This window comes from Taurulus bubalis, assembly GCF_910589615.1.
Source record: "Taurulus bubalis genome assembly, chromosome: 19".
In the NCBI taxonomy this organism is placed as follows: domain Eukaryota; kingdom Metazoa; phylum Chordata; class Actinopteri; order Perciformes; family Cottidae; genus Taurulus; species Taurulus bubalis.
This window is the reverse complement of record NC_136607.1, coordinates 2416671-2433744: the sequence shown is the minus strand read 5'-3', so window position 1 is coordinate 2433744 and position 17074 is coordinate 2416671. Positions and strand designations below refer to the sequence as shown.

The 17074-nt window shown below is 40.8% G+C and overlaps 1 protein-coding gene across 1 annotated transcript in view; it reads left to right on the top strand.

The window, feature by feature from the left end:
- Nucleotides 1-7080: 7080 nt before the first annotated feature.
- Nucleotides 7081-17074, top strand: part of nrg1 (neuregulin 1) — a gene marked incomplete at its 5' end in the record, with an annotated part of 42666 nt that continues 32672 nt past the window's right edge. Inside the window, one exon of the mRNA XM_079235321.1 lies at nt 7081-7771. Within this exon, the coding sequence (XP_079091447.1) occupies nt 7081-7771 (691 nt within the window). The remainder of the gene's footprint in view (nt 7772-17074) is intronic.

Sequence of the window (17074 nt, the reverse complement as noted above, 5' to 3'; positions counted from 1 at the left end):
ATTCCCTTAATTTTGTTCACTTAGTCGTTGATTCATTTATTCTCTGTTGAGTAATTGTTTTTAGTTACATAGTCCAATAAATATTTAATTCATAAAGAACTTGATCATTTAATCTGTATGTATATTATAATCAGTCACTGTACACCAAGAGAATAACTCAGTAGCAACCCTGATTTTGAGACTTAACCGATTAATATCAAATTTTAAAGTATTCCCTTTTTCTTCCAAAAAATAGGGCGTGTCCTAAATTTAGTTAAGTGTTTAAATCGGTCTCCTAAAGTAATTGTGTCGTATGACTGAGTGCCATCACTCTTTCAATACTAGTTCAGAGGTTTGTGTTTCATAGTTGAGAGCAGGCTTTGGTTGAATGACATCCCACCAGCTATTTTCTGACAAAGATTTCTTTTTTGTTATTGGTTTACAATTATTTTGTTGAAAAAATCCAGTTATTTTCCGTAAACTCAGTAAAAGGAGGTTACCCAGAAGCACGAGTCATGCTTCTTTCCACATTCAACATAACACACAACAGGCTGAGTCTTTCTACCAGGGACTCTCCCTCTATGGCAGCACACTGCAGGTCCAGCTCTTGGTCATCACTGAACGGAATGAGCAAGTGGATAATCCTGCCGTTCGGTAGCCGGTAGCCCCTGTTGAGCTACCTTTGTACTGCAAAAACATGTGAGGGGGGTGGGGGTCACAGATACCTGAATAGTGAGGGTGTCACAGATACCTGAATAGTGAGGGGGTCACAGATAGTGAGGGGGTCACAGATACCTGAATAGTGAGGGGGTCACAGATACCTGAATAGTGAGGGGGTCACAGATACCTGAATAGTGAGGGGGTCACAGATACCTGAATAGTGAGGGTGTCACAGATACCTGAACAGTGAGGGGGTCACAGATACCTGAATAGATGTCACATGTGTTGGTCTTGTCTCGTCTACAAGGCTACTGGACAGACGTCTGCAAACACCTTGCTGAGGCTCTGAACATGGAGCTGTGCAGAAAGAGACATTTTTGGAGTCAACAGTTCGTCAAATAACTAGAAGGAACACAACTTGCTTTGGATATGTGAGGGTTAGTGGTAGAGGGCGTTAACATTCTTTTAAAATGATGACATTTGCATGCTCTAGAAGAGTCATTCATGTTGACACTAAATGCTAGTTGGACAAGATGCGTAACCTGCTGGCAACTGGTGGGTTCAATATTTGTCAATGGGCATTAACTATGGTTATTTCTCACATCCCACCTGAAGCCAAATACAAAACCACAGAGCTCTGGCTTCTGGGAAAGAACTCTGACCCACACTCTGCGCCCAAGTGAACTGCAAGCAGAACCCTTCAGGCTCCCTTAGCCAAGGGGACAGTGAGCATACTCTCTTCCAATGGCTGGCCAGTGCAAGCAAGTATGATGCCGTGTTTACAGACATCTCAGTCGCCCATCGTGTTGGAGAAATGTTATGAGAGGTCCTGGCCTCATTTCAGGCTGCAGGCTAAATGAGGTCGGGACCTCTTTGTGAGTGTGTTTGTTGTGTGAACATGTCTCGGCTCCACGCAGAGCCTCAGGCTCATTATGTTTGAGGCTAAAGCATGAGGACAAACACTATATCCTGTTTGATGGGGAGTGGTGTGAGCATGTGTGTTTGGTGTACTGGTCACTGGTAAAAAGCTGAGCATGTCCAATTTTCTTTTAGGTGTTATTAGAGGCCAGTGTGACGGCTTATATCCTACATTTCCCATCTCACAGAGGCCTGTCTTGATCAAATAAAAAAAACACTGAAAAAATGACCTTGGCACAGGTATGGATGACAATGACTGGAATGATGTATCAATTAGAGAGAGCGACAATACATCTTGTTTCAGGTCTCAATCTGATTCAGTCCACCGCATCTATTTGACCAACTCAAACCTTAAAACAAAGTACTCCGGTGTGACAGATACCTGAATAGATGTCACATGTGTTGGTCTTGTCTCGTCTACAAGGCTACTGGACAGACGTCTGCAAACACCTTGCTGAGGCTCTGAACATGGAGCTGTGCAGAAAGAGACATTTTTGGAGTCAACAGTTCGTCAAATAAATAGAAGGAACACAACTTGCTTTGGATATGTGAGGGTCTCATAACATTCTTTTAAAATAAAAATCTCATGAAATGTTGATTCATAAATTTGGTAAGAAATGTAAATATTTACATTATCAGAAGCAAATTATATTCCAGACACACAAGACATATTGTCATGGTAAACTTGTACTCTAATTTAATCTGAATGTGGGGGAAAACTAATTAAAAATCACATTTATTTTACACAATTTTTTTTTTCATGAAAAAATAAAGTGATGATTTAAAACATATTATTTCACATATTATACATTATACACTGATTGTATCATTAGAAAACAAAATCAGAACTTTTAAATACATCTAAGCTGTGTCCCCCTATTTATATTCCTATTTCCTTTCCATTGACATTCAGATCCCCTCCATAAAACTATACATCTTGTTTATAATATATTGATCTGTACTGTATATGTAGTATAAAAACTCATGTTTATTTTAAACACAGTTCAAACACAAGTTATGCTTTAACTGCTTGATGTTCCTTAAACACTCTTTGCCTCACAGCTGGCCATGTTTGCTAAAACGTGTCTGTGGTTTTATTGCAGTCCACTTTAGATAATGTGGAATACTAATTGGCTTAAAGACATTCAATCCAATTAGTAATCATTCGTGCATTTGGGATGGCAATAATTATAGATCTTGACATCCGAGAAAAGTTATGTCCATTTGACTGGTCGGGTGTCTGAACAGTTTAACACAGAACAGTCATTTTATTTAGTTTACAGCTCCAGAATATATGTTTGAGTGTGCAGTGCCCCTTTAACTGGTTAAAGACCAGTGACCCTCACCTCGGTTGTAATGAGAGCTTTAATTCTTGTGGCAATGTCCCAATAATAAGTAATTAGTAGGGCAACGTGCAATACAATAACTCATTTAACAAACTGTGGAAGGGTGATTCAGGAGGATGTTAAGTTAACTCAGAAACTGGTGGGGGGCTTGCAATACATAGGAATGTGTTTGTTGTTGTCTCTGTTGTGTTGTGTTTTAGTTGTGTCTATATTACATGTATTGTGTACTGTGACATACCAAAAATTGCCCCTTTGGGGACATTACAGTTTTCTCAATCTTTCTAAGTCTACATGTTGTTGTCTTGTGTTCAATTGATTCAAATTGATTTGTGCCTTCCTCATACAAACAAACACGGCTAGAGTGAGTGAACCCATTTTAATGAACCTCACACTCAACCTAATGTAAATAATTACAGATACATCTGTCTTCTTCCATTTCTTTCTCAAACACCTGAACATGCTGTCTTCACCCAACTCTGGGCATATCTACAGAGCAGCTTCCCTCCTCCGTCGTCATCCTGCTAGACCTTTCAGCATTTGACATGGTGAACCACCAAATCCTTCTCTCCATTCTCCAAGAAGTGGGAGTCTCAGGCTCTGCACTCTCCCTGTTCACATCTCTCCTCCAGGACAACACTCAACCTGGAGAGAATCTGTGTCTGAAACATGGAGCCTCACAACTGGGATTCCTCAGGGTTCAGTTCTGGGTCCCCTCTTCTTTTCTCTCTACGCCAACTTGGCTCTGTTACACACTCACATGGCTTTTCCCACCACAGCTATGCAGAGGACACTCAACTAATTCTGTCTTTTCTGTCTGAAGTGAATCTCTGCTTGTCTTGCTGATATATATTAGTAGATGTCTGCACACTGCCTGAAGCTCAGCCTAATCAAGACTGAACTGCTCTCTCATCCTATTCATGACCTCTCCACTACTATTGTCAATTCTGTGGTCTCCCCAACTCAGACTGCAAAGAAGCTGGGCGTGACAGTGGATGACCAACTGTCAACATCACAATAACAGCAAATTCCTGCAGATTAAATCTCCGCTACATTAGGAAGATACATCAAATCCTCACCCAGGAGGCTGAGCCGGTTCTGGTCCAGGCGCTAATCTTCTCGTGCCTAGACTTCTACAATTTGCTCCTGGCTGGTGTGGCTACATGTGACACCCGATCTCTGAAGCTTATCCAGAATGCAGCCAGTTCTCTCACTACAGCGCTCATCCACACCCTGCACTGGCTCCCGGCGCACACTTTGCTTTGAATGGCTCAGGCTCATCCTACATCCAGTACATGGTGAAACCCCACCTCGTCCTCTACGCTCTGCTAATGTGGTATTCCCTCACTACTAGGGGGGCTCAGCTCCTGCTCAACAAAATCACGACTGTTTGCTATCCTGCATCCACAATGATGACATTAACTCCCCACTGACCTCAGGACAGCGGACACTCTAATCATCTGCCCTTGAAGACTGAAACACATCCGTTCACACTGCACCTTGGTTTATACAATTACAAATTAAAAAACTCTTTCCCAATCTCTTATTGTCTCTAATTGTAGCATTTTAAGTAGATCAGCATATTTAATGAAGACTTTCATGATTCTTGCACTTTTTGGGATGTACCCACATGGCTGAATGCACTAAATACATGCAATGTATTGAACTACACACCCGACTGCTCCTCTTGACTTATGATCAAATAAGTTTCAATTTTTACACTGGAAAACCCAAAGAGATGATCATACATTTGGAGGTGACATTAGTGTTTGAAAAGGACGTTTGATAAGGAAATCTAGCTTTGTTTTCTATTTGAAAACACCTCCATATTTTCATATTTTGCGTACCATATCTCGCTGCGTGAGCATAAACATTAGTACATGTGCTTTGTTTGCTCTTGTGGTTATTTCTCTTAAACTCAGGGTCCCATAAGGACACAGGACATTGATATGAGCATGACTACTTTTGTTGTTGTTGCAGAAAGCATAGATCAATGGGCAATAGAAAGCAAAAAGCAAAATATGAAATACTTTTGTGTTCATTAATTGTGTGTAATATCATTTTTTCTCAATGTTCATTCTACTCCTATTGTATTTATATGGGTTGCATCCAGAATTGTGAGCTTCCTGACTTTCAAAGAAGACTTTAAAAAAAGAAAAAATATTCTTTTCCCTTTTCCAACGCAGACACCATTTGGGAAGGCCAATGAGAGCCAGGGGAGATCATGGCAATAAACATATGAATAAATAAATGTGGAAATACACAAATTAATAAACACTTTATTTTGTATAGATTTATTTAGCGAGTCGATCTATTTATTTATTCACTGTTTAATCTCTCATGCTCATTTATTTACTGATCTATTTCTTCCGTCACTGTTTAAGCCTCCATACAGGATGAAAATGCTGCAAAGATAATCAATGCAGGTCCCTAATTCAGGGCCTGACAGGAAGTCCTCTCCCTCAGATACCATTACTGGTATTAATTCTATCCGCGGATGGGAAAGGGTCACAGCCGTGTCAGTGTTCAGCGTGGCGGTGACCTGACCTTTGTGACTGTCTTCATCTTGTTTAAGCCCTGACTCCTCAAGGAGACTTTGGATTGTCCTGCTAGCCTCTTAGCCCGCGTGGTGGGGGGTTGGGCACTTCATAGTTTATTGGCGGTCTGGGGGCTTTCTGTCACACTTGCTATTAAAGGAAGTGTTCGTTTTGTGATCAATATCCACAGTTTACTATGTATGTCTGATACAATTGGATACAATAAATGTTGTAGTATGAATGAGTGATCTGGTGTATTTTGTTTGTGTTTATATTTTGATAATTCATGTTTTAACAGCTGAAATGACTGGGCCTGATTTGTATTTTAGTTATTTTTTTTGCAATTTCTTGGTATTCAGAATCTAAAAATAATAAATAATAAAAAATAAGTTAATTTACCAATAATGCACCCTCTCTGAAAATGATTTTGCACGCTTTGCAACCATCTTGATTACTATGGTTCATAGCAGACATTTTGACTCAGCACAGTAGGTCAAGCACAGGTGTTACTAATATGTGTGTGTGTGTGTGTGTGTGTGTGTGTGTGTGTGTGTGTGTGTGTGTGTGTGTGTGTGTCTCTATTCTTTTACGTCCTTTTTATCATCTGTGTTATTATGTTATTACACTAATGCATGCATATACTTTAGAAGAGCGGAACACAATGGCTGCATCCTCTTGGGGTGGATCATATGTCTCCTTCCCCTTGACAAAAACACACACCCTTTAGTATCAGCATGATCAATGGGGAGTGGTGCTGGGGGGGGTGGCTACAACAGTTTGCCTCTCTGGGATTCGCTGACATGCGCTCTAATTGGATCAAGTAGGAACTTGCTTAGCTGGATGCTTTGTGCTGGGATTGGGAGCAGCCTGCAAAGAGAGCACGGACACCGCCAGACAGGAAGAGAGGCAGAGAGGGAGGAGGCCAAAGGCTGCCCTGCTCACCACTTGGGAAGGAAAGACTGAGAGAGGAGGGGTGAGAGAAGAAAAAGGGGAGTATCCCGTCTTCTTTGCCCTTCTCTGCTACTGCAGCCCTCCCCCTCTCTATGATTCTCTTTCTCTCTCTTTCCCCTTACTCATCTGTTTCTGTGGCTGTGCTGAGAGGAAGGGCACCTGCCGCTCCCTGATGATTCAGCCTTTCAGCTACTTGGAGCTCCACAGACAGACCGCATGTCCCTCCTGCCACTGCAGTGCCTTGTCGTCCTGTCCTCTGCACTACAGCTACTGCAGCCGGCCCATCACACCCACACCGCCTCTTCTGCCCAAGTGCCCAGGTGAGTGAGTGCTACTTCTGCACTGCTGCTCTCTCCTAGACCATGCCCAACATTTAAGGAATCAAATTCTCTGGCAATCTTTTTTATTTTCGTCTGCAGACAATTTGACAGTTCTATTTTTAGACTTTCCTGTGAGAGAGCACGAGCAAGGAGCTCTTTTCCCTCTTGCGCAGGAGGCTGTCTGCATCCCACCCAGACTGTTAAAACGGTCCAACTCACTCTAAAGAGCGTTTTCACCTTCCTCGAAAACCCCAGCTCTGACTCTGCAGCCTCATGATGGAGAACATACTGGAGGAGACCGGTGGCAGACAGCCACTGTGGGATGCTCTGAGTTAATAGCTGAGGTACTCAGAGATCCAGCAGTTGGAGAGGATGACTGAGGGAATGGAGGACTTGTCTTCTGGGCCAGCTCCCCCTCCTGGATCGGTCTCCCCCACAAGGTCTACTGTGGACACTGGACAAGTCCCAGAGGAGAAACCAGAGGAGACAGAAGCAGCTGGCCGGGAGAGTGTGGAGGAGGGCGCAGAGGGAGGCGGCGGCGGCGACGGGGAGCATTTGGGAGCTTTGGGAATAGTGGCTTTGCCAGGGACCTGCTGCGTGTGCATAGAGATGGAACAGATTAACAATTGCCTGCACTCTGAGAAAATCTGCATTCTGCCCATCCTGGCCTGTCTGCTTAGCTTAGCCCTCTGCACAGCTGGCCTCAAATGGGTCTTCGTGGATAAGATCTTTCAGTACGAACCACCAACACACTTAGATCCTAAACGCATTGGACAGGACCCGATTCTAATATCAGTTACCCCCACACTGGGACTAACTATGTCCATGCCTCATTCAGGTCAGCCTTTTGTCTCCTTGACCACCGGCACTTCTCCAGGACGTCCTGATGTTTTAATGGAAGAGAAATCTACTCAAGGGCCGGACATGCCTCTGTCTCCACGAGTGACTCAGTCTGATGCCTCTGTTACCCTGAAATACAACGCGGAACGTCCCACCGTCCCAAAGCAGACTCCCCACCCCCAGACAAGACAGGCCTTTAACGACATCATCATCCCAACAGTCTGTAAGTACCCAACACTCAACTGTGAAAGCTCTTTCAGACAGGATGTCCCTTTGTTTCAAAACTAGTCTCTAATATCCTGATATAGGATATGTTATATGCAAGCTGGAGTCCTACATAACCTTGGACTGTGATTTGCATCATTGTTGAGACGAGCTCAGTGTGTTTATGAAAAGGATTCAAATGTTTTGTCTGTTTTATCCCTGAGTTTGTGAATGTGTTCTCTCCACTGGGCCAGGAAGTGTCAGGACTGTGAAAGCAGACACGTTGTGACTTGCAGAGTGTAGCATGGAGGCCCGTGACTAAGCTTCTGGAACGGTGCTACACAGACAGGCGTGCAGGAAATAACAGCTCTATTCAAACCTACTTTACCCATACAGAGGTTGAATGTATAATTCCTAACATTCGCTCCTTCCTCTTAAAGTATCATTGATCCGATAAATGAAACCACGTGATATGGCTCACTACAATAAATAAGGTGTTCTTTTTAATTTCTTAGCTGGTAGGAAGCATCGAATATCAAAGATCCCTAAAATGTGTCTGTGCACATTTTCAGTGGAATGAAAAAGTGAAAATCAATAAATGATGAGGGACACAAACTGGAACTGCAGGCTGTGGTACCGGGAGACTTCCTGTTTTCTGTCTGTGCTCCATTTCAAGGTCAGAGCTTGCTGGAGGCTAATTGATGCCCCCTCCATCCGTCCGCCGCAGGGAAAAACAACCCACTAATACTGTCTGTCTGCCAGCGGCCCGGCACATTGACGTGTCTGCTGTAGACACGGCAACGTGTGCTGCTACACTGCTCTGGGTTAGCTCAACTAAATGAAAGTAGTGGACGGGGTCAGTTTCCAACCAACGCCTCAGTGAAGGTGTACACTGCTTGCTTACTCAGCTCCACAGATAGAGGATGGGTCAGTGGATTACCTTATGATGCTATTAAGGTGGGGGATCCTTCTCTTGGAAAAATGTTTAAAAAACAAACTCCATTGATGCTCTCTCACTCATGCAACTTACTTCCAATGTCTTAATCATTGGGAAACCAATTATATGTTTATGAATAATTAATAGTAGTGAGTAGAAACCCAAAACGTCACAACTTTATTGTCTAGAGTTGGAAAGTTATAAATATATTTAAGTACTCATTACATCTTAGATATATGGACAGATTAAAATGTTTAATACAAAACATAGTTCACTTACTTATCATGATAATACACCAACAAAGGCAGAGAAAAAATGAATAACAGAGTAGGTAACAGTTTCTATGACATTCGTGTCTATAATGTATTATAGACATCCTGATAATGCCTCATACTCTGCGCATAACGCTGTATAATTATAGTTATAAGCAGTCATACATATCCATATTACTTTACAACAATAATCACAACACATTATTTATTATTATTATTATTACACACAGCATTTTTTAATGACTCATTAGGTCAACTAGCATAATACTTCATAATTGCTGGTCACTTACTGACATAGATATAGACATAGACATATAAATCCCATAGTTGTATGCATAATACTCTTTTCATATTGAAATAATTGTTATAATATGCCAATACCTCAGGAATTTAATTACTTCACTTACACCACTAAGAGTAGCTATAATCATGTTGTAATGTATTACAATGCATCAGATTATAATGTTTTAGAACTAAGAGAATTATGAAGTATTATGATACTAGACCGCATAAGTCATTATAACATAGTCTATAATGCGTTATGATTATTGTTGTACAACATTCTGAATATTTATGGGTGCTGATAACTATAACTAACAGTGCTGTGAGCAGCTTTATACATATGTTTATAATGCATTATAGACATGGGTGGAATGTCACCAACATATTTTCTTCAACCTTTAAAGATTTGTCTTTTTCAAAAGTTTTATGAGGAAGGAAATGCACACAGGTTCATTTTGGTGAAAGAGTAAACAACACTCTTGTTTGTGAAAACCTCACCTTTGAGGGCAAGGTAAGCATGTGTGGTAATTATAAACTGTTGTGGTAACATGTGAACTCCTTCTGCACGATGATGATGATGATGATGATGATGATGATGATGCGCAACTGGCACTTAATGTTTGCACTAGACATAAATTGTCCGCTGCTGAATCATCCAATTTAAATGTATTTGTTAGGAATACTGGCCGGGCCAAAGGAACAGCAGATTAGACTGCAGTGCAGGGGATGGACAGTCCAAATGATGAAGAACATTTCTACAAACACAATTCATGAGGAATACAATATGTATTCCAGCAGTTCTATTCCAGATCTTTATAACAAATGACAGACAAACCTGATTTGTGCGTTTATCAGTGTCATCCTGATCTGTTCCTCGCTGGCTTACTGATGGGAGTCCATGGTGTGACTCCTCTGATGCTCCATGCTAAGGGATAACAGAGACCTCATCAGCTGAGCCAATGCATTGGAATCCTTCACCACTTTCCAAGGCCAAGGATATCTCTGTGTGTTTGTGTCTACAGAACGACGCTGACAAATGTACAAAAAAGAACCATCCAATGCGTAAATCCATATTTTGTTTAAGGGATTCAACAGTGTGAATTTGTCCATATAAATATATAAATTTAGTGGGTTATGCACAAATAATCTTTTTTTTTTTGTGCCACATCTTATTTGTAAATCATATAAAGTGTGTAACAATGCATACTTTTTTCTCCAGATGTTTTCCCTTTTAATTCAAATTCTGTTGACAGGGGGGCTCCACCTTTAGTGATCGCAAATATTTTTGGAAATGTGTTACTCAGCCATCAAACCTGTAGCCACATAAGAAGATCAATTATATGTCCTATAGACGGCGTTAGCTAGGCTTAACGGTCCAATAACGCTCACTGATGAGTGGGCGACATTAGAAACAGCAAACATCCTCCAAATTGATCCGAACATTCGAATCAACACCGCTCTGAAACCGGTCAAATACAAACTGAACATTCAACATGTAAAAACATATTCAGTACACAATGACAAAGCTAATCTTGCCAGCTGACACCCACAAAACTAAAAAGACATTTCGAAACATAATCCGTCAATTTAAAAAAACGGCAAGTGCAATTTCCCTGAAGATGACGTCAGCCACCACTTTCTGGTTTTTAAATACTGTTGCATCAATTTGGGATTTTAGAATGTCCCCGATTGCAGCGAGCAATTCCAACACATTCACACAGCAGTGGGTTGAATAACGCAGACAGGTCAGTGGCTTTATGCTTCAAACTACCACGCTCTTATACCTCTGGAGCCTGCCTTTCACACCAAGTTAGCTTTTCCAACGTTTACTTTTAGCTTCACACAGTTAGCGAATAGTGGTAAGATTAAATGTAATAAACAGGTCACATCCCTTCTTCAAGTAGAGCAAAAAGTGGACCCACTGAAAAGGGTCTACTTATTTTCCATCCACATTGTCAGTTTATTTGAACGACGGCTCAGTTCTGTTTCTGGCCACTTCAGCTCTGATGGCCTCAGTCCTCTTTCTGTTCTATTCAATTCAATTCAGTTTATTTTGTATAGCCCAACATCACAAATACAAGTTTGCCTTGGAGGGATTTACAATCTGTACACATGACATCCTTGTCCCGGGACCTCACAGGTAGGATAGAGGAAAAACTCCCCCAATAAACTATAGTCTCACTATAGTCCTTCCTTCAGCACTCTTCTGGTCATTGCTTTGCTCTTCAATTTCATTTGTTGGGTTGGTACCTCTGGTTCTGAAAACTGAAGCCAATGCGAAAGTGCCTTAAACCTTTCTCTACTGTCCACCAGGGGGCGACTCCTCTGGTTGTATAGAAGTCTATATAAATGACTCTACTTCTCTCTTGATGTATTCCCTCAGTAAACATTGTAAACATGAGTTGATGTCTCAATCTCTAGTTTCAAGTCTTCTTCAATACAGCATAGCATGATGTTCATTTAGTAAATTATGGTAATTTAGAGTAAGATAGACCTTAACACAGGTGATGCTTTAGGGGCGGGGCTACAAGGTGATTGACAGGTCACTACCACTACCAGAGCCGTATATGGCGTCTCTACGTCACTCCTAAATACACCCCAATGTCACAGTACCAACAAAGGCATATAAAGAACAACTATATATATATATATATATATATATATATATATATATATATATATATATATATATATATATATACATACACACACACACACACACATCACTAACGATACCTCTGTACTTCACGGAAGCCTTTCATGTGGCTGTCGACCATGTGACCATGTGATGTGTAATATTGACAATTTGTATCATTTATTAATATTGTTATAATTTGTATAATTAATATTATTATTTTATTTTTTGGTGGCCTCTATTGGCCGGCCGCCACTGGATAGTGCATAGAAAAGGAGAACAAAAATAATATATTTTGCCAAAAAAATATAATTAAAAGTTGTATTTTCTTATCGTAGCTAGTAACTATATTTGCTATATTTTATTTAATATACAACATAGCTCTATATGTTAAGAGTATCTGTGCGAGGTTTGGAAGTTAGGTATTTTTAGTAATTATAAGAAAAGAAGATAAGCCGACATAAGCAGATATTTGACTGTGGCTCCGCGGTGAGCAGGTCGTCCTTCAATCAGAGTATCGTCAGTTCGATCCCCGGCTCCTCTCGTTCGCCCTCCATGCGTCCTTGAGCGAGACATTAACCCCAGACTGCTCCCACTGTGTGAGCGGGTCTATATGAGCAGAGTCCTGAGGAGCAGGCGGCACCTTGCATGGTAGAGTTAAAGCACTTTGATGGAGACTAGACAAGCGCTACATGCCAGTTATCATTCATTTATATTAAATATACTTATATGTACATTTATCTATTGTGAGACTTTTTCTTGATGGACTTACATTTATATTCATTGACAGTCTGTAGATATGTTCACTCACTCACACATTCACTCATTTATAGATCCAGTGCAGATATCGTGGTCCAGCAGCTCAGTGTTTTACTTTATCTCTATTTTTTATGATTATTATCTTGGTTTGGTTCTGTACTCATACCTGTACCTCCTGTGTTTCATTGTGTTTACTGGTGCTGCTATGACACCTGAATTTCGGTCTGTTTTATTTTATATTTTATTATTTTATCTCGTCTTCAGTATGAAGGCATGCAATTGGCATTTCATTTGATAATTGTACAATATGTGTAGGGTCTGTGTTGGCTTGTGATTTGTAATGGCCATGGGCATTAACGATAACATTAAATATTAAATATGTCGCTCACAGTGAACTCCTGGCCCCCGCTATCCTTGTGTGAAAGGATTCTTGAACAAGACCCCAGTTAACCCCATTATTTAGGCCAGTGCGTGGAAGCTCCACTGACATGGATGTAAGAGTATGTGTGTTGCTGAATGAGAATGAACCTATGTATAAATTATTATTATTATAAATGATTTATCATTTCCTTTCTGACACAAGGCTGCAGAAGGAGGCTGCACTGACCCGTATCTCTGTAAAAACACTGTTCCAGTTGTGAACGCCCGGGTGATGTTCAAAATGGTTTTGAGTTGATGTTTAAAAGTGTAAGAAGAAATCATGATTACTGCTGATTAATGGATGGTTTAAAGCTGCAGTATGTTCATAAGCAGTGTCACTCGTAGTGATTAACCCACAGAGAATGTCCTATACTGCGATCCCCTCTGCTCTCTGGAGCTTTTTTAACCTCTTTTTCGTCATTGATCAGATTTCACAGCTGTGCTGATTTCCAGCAGGCACGTGTTTACGAACCCATTCACCATGAATAATTTGGTAATTATTTGTTAAATGTTAAAGCTTGTTTCTTCTGCCACCAAGTGGCCAAGAAATAAGCTGTGTACTGAAATGTATCATGGTCAAGGTTCCAGTTGGAAGCGTCAGTATGAGATGAGGCAATGTGCATTGTAGTGTGAGGGTGTGTGTTGATCAGTGCCAGCTGCTGGATAGGATCAACTGGTTTGCGGAAATAGTATTTTTTATAACCTATGCATTCAGCATTTTTATCCTATTCATAATTCATCAATATAGTACTCTAGGGCATCCTAATGCACTGTGCAGGAGTCCATCTGCAGCTCCAGACAGCAGGTCACATGCTCTACTCGTAACCCTTTCCCCCCCCCTTAGAAGCGAGGGCTGAGAAATAAAATATAATCATGAAGGATTCGAGCCATTCAAACAATGTTCTTTGAATTGTTTGATCAGTGTTGCGCTACTGCAGTCATAGGGTCAGAACGGAGAGGCTATAGAATCTACTTCCCCCAATCATTTTATTTTAATTTTTTTTGTCTTGTATATTCCATTTTTGTCTTTATTATTATGTCAAAAAAGCACAATGCTGGAGGGGAAACACAGCATTTCACTGAACAACATAACAAAGTGTTGAGAAACATGAAACCTATCAGTGAGGCTCTATGGTCAGAGGTGAAACGCACTTGAAACTTTCAAGGAGCAAAGCTTATCAGCCCGTTGATGAGTTGCTCTTGATCACTCTCTGACACAATAGTGTTTGTGTCATGGCGACACACTGAGTCTCCTGTTCTCCTTGATCTTTCCGTCAGCCAATCTCATTTCCCCTCCGGTCTATCATATCTATGAAGCTTTCATTTCCATGCCATACACCACCTGGCCACCGCAGGCCACCAGAGGCCCCCAGACTTCCCTGCCTTCCCATTGACCCCCCCCCACCACCCAGTCGTCACCCGATTAGCACACCTGTCCCTTACTCTTACATAAATCACACCTGAGCCTTATCACCACAACTGTACAGTACATCTGCTCACAGTCACCCTGCTCATCAATGCTGTCTTTGTTTCAATAGCTGTAGCCACCTGTTTCTGTTATCTGATTCCTGATACCTGTTCATTGCCTGTGAGGGTCTGTGTATGACACCCACTTAGTGACCCTGACATCGCCCATTTGTGGACTACGATTTTGCAGCTTGAGTTTGTCTATCGCTATCTTGGCATTTTGCAACCCTAAAGTGACACGAGAGGGTGGAGAAAGTAGTCGAATGCTGGATAAGACTATTTTCTCTTGACCAAAATGTGACAGCTAACTTTCCAAGTACCATTGGAATCGCATTGGTCATTTTAGAGGGGGAGTCGACTTTCAAGTCAAAGCCAAAGATAATCCACTCATCTAAAAGCCGAGTTTCAAGTAGCCAGGGTCCATTTACTTATATAAAACCCCTACTGCAAGATGCCTGGTTCCATTGTTTCCCCCGTAGCCAAGTGGTCTAAGCACAGGGCATTAGCCTAAACCCAATGCAGGGACCTAACCCAATGGTTGGCGGTTCGCAACCCTTTCACACACTGTGAAAGGGTTTAAGTTCTAAGACAAAAACACAGATAACTTCTAGACCGGACACCACTGTGGTAGCGCCCTGTCCTAAAGCATTTTACCCTAAAATAGAGCATCATTTTTAAAATGGATATTATGTTGAATTGAAGAAGACTTGAAAATAGTGGTTGAGACTATACACTCATGCTTATGATGTTTACTCAAGTGAGAGGGTCATTTTCCTCATAGAATTATCTAGAATCCCACTTCTTTTTGCAACCAGAGGACACACCACCTGCTGGCTATTACATAAAAGTAAGTTTTAGACTTCAGCATTGGCATCACTTTTCAAACACAGAGGTTGTTGCCTGGCCTGTTCTCATGCCTGTCAACTTTACCCAGCTGGAATTGTTTTCCTAGTAAAATAAATAAATGTTAAAACAAATTAAATTGCAAGTTGCAAGTGGCTGGCATTAAATATGGTAACTAAAACAAACAAAATAACTCATGGATTATGTGAACATTATCTCAACAATATTTATTGTCATATTTGAAATCGGACTGAACGAATTATAAATAATACATAATCTAATCATAATTAAATGTTCTTCTCTAGAGACATTGTGGCTTAAACTGCTCGTTCTTGAGTTAAGCTGTCAACTTTTCTCTTTTTGTAGAACGGCATGTGAAATAACTTCTCTGACCCTATTAGCTTTTAACTACTCGCTCTCTCTCCCATGTGTGTAAATCTCACTCGAGTCGGGAAGCTTATCAGAACACACATATTTGATCCTGGACCACTGAATAAAGCTAGAAAATGGTTGAAATAGAAGCCCTCCATCAAAATGTTATAGTTCTCAATTGGGTTTTAGGTGCAGATAGAACGGCGTCTAGATGCAGACCTATAAATGACCCCTGGTCTACAGGAACTGAACGGCACTGCTGAGCTTCTCTCCCTCTAGTGGTAGTTTCCATCATTCTATATTTGGCACTTCCATCCATGCCACACACGATTAATACAAATGTATATGACTAGTTCAATTATATTAAATTGCCGCTTAACATTGAGTGGCTTGAAGGAAAATATTTGCGATTTGGGATTATCTGGGCTAAAGTGTTCCCACTCTGTCCTTAGGATAGCAACAAACGCACCTCTTTATCTCACCATTTCAGTTGAGCAAAACCTCAAATGTTCTATTCTCGTAAAAAGATGAATTGTTCAATCAAAGTAATGTCACACATTTAAACCATTCAGACAAAAAGTGGAGACAAATGCCAGGGTCTAGTTTGAGATGAATTGGTTCATTTACAATAAAGACTTGTAATCACCTTAAAATGTGATGATCATGAAACATGTGCAGGAAGTAATGAGAGAGGATCAACATTATTATTACACATCCACAATAGCTGAAGGAGCTAAATTAAAGGAGCGAAGCAGCAAACAGAAACAGAAAACAATGTAGCTCACGCTGTGAAAAGGTCATGCTGCTGAGAGAAAGAATGCTGGGAAATGTGAATGAATAAATGTAAACACAGCAGGAGATTGCTGTGGGGCCGCTGTGGGATTAATGTAAATGAATGATTGGTTTAGCTTTTTTGAATTGGCAACTGAGCACAGATGGTCAACACATTTTTATTTATTTAATTCCAACAATTTAACAATGTAATCTAGTTAAACAGCCAAAATGTCAACTTTTTGTTTTGTTTTAAAATCACATCACAACTAACCGATTTTATTTCGTTTAAATTGGATTATGTTGTGTTCACATAATGTTTACATATATTACAGTATTTGATTCACATTTAAATTGTTTGGTCTGAATCCTTTTTTCACTTCCACTGTGACGGCTGTGATTCCAGTTAAACATGAAGAGAGATTTTTCTGCTGCTGCAGTGCATCATGGTTTGTCCTTGACCACACTTGAAAGAAACACCATCCGCTGCAGTAAACTGATTGCTCTGCAAATAGCCTCAACCAAGCTCTGCCCAAAGAGCCTGGACAGCAATGAAGTGAAGTG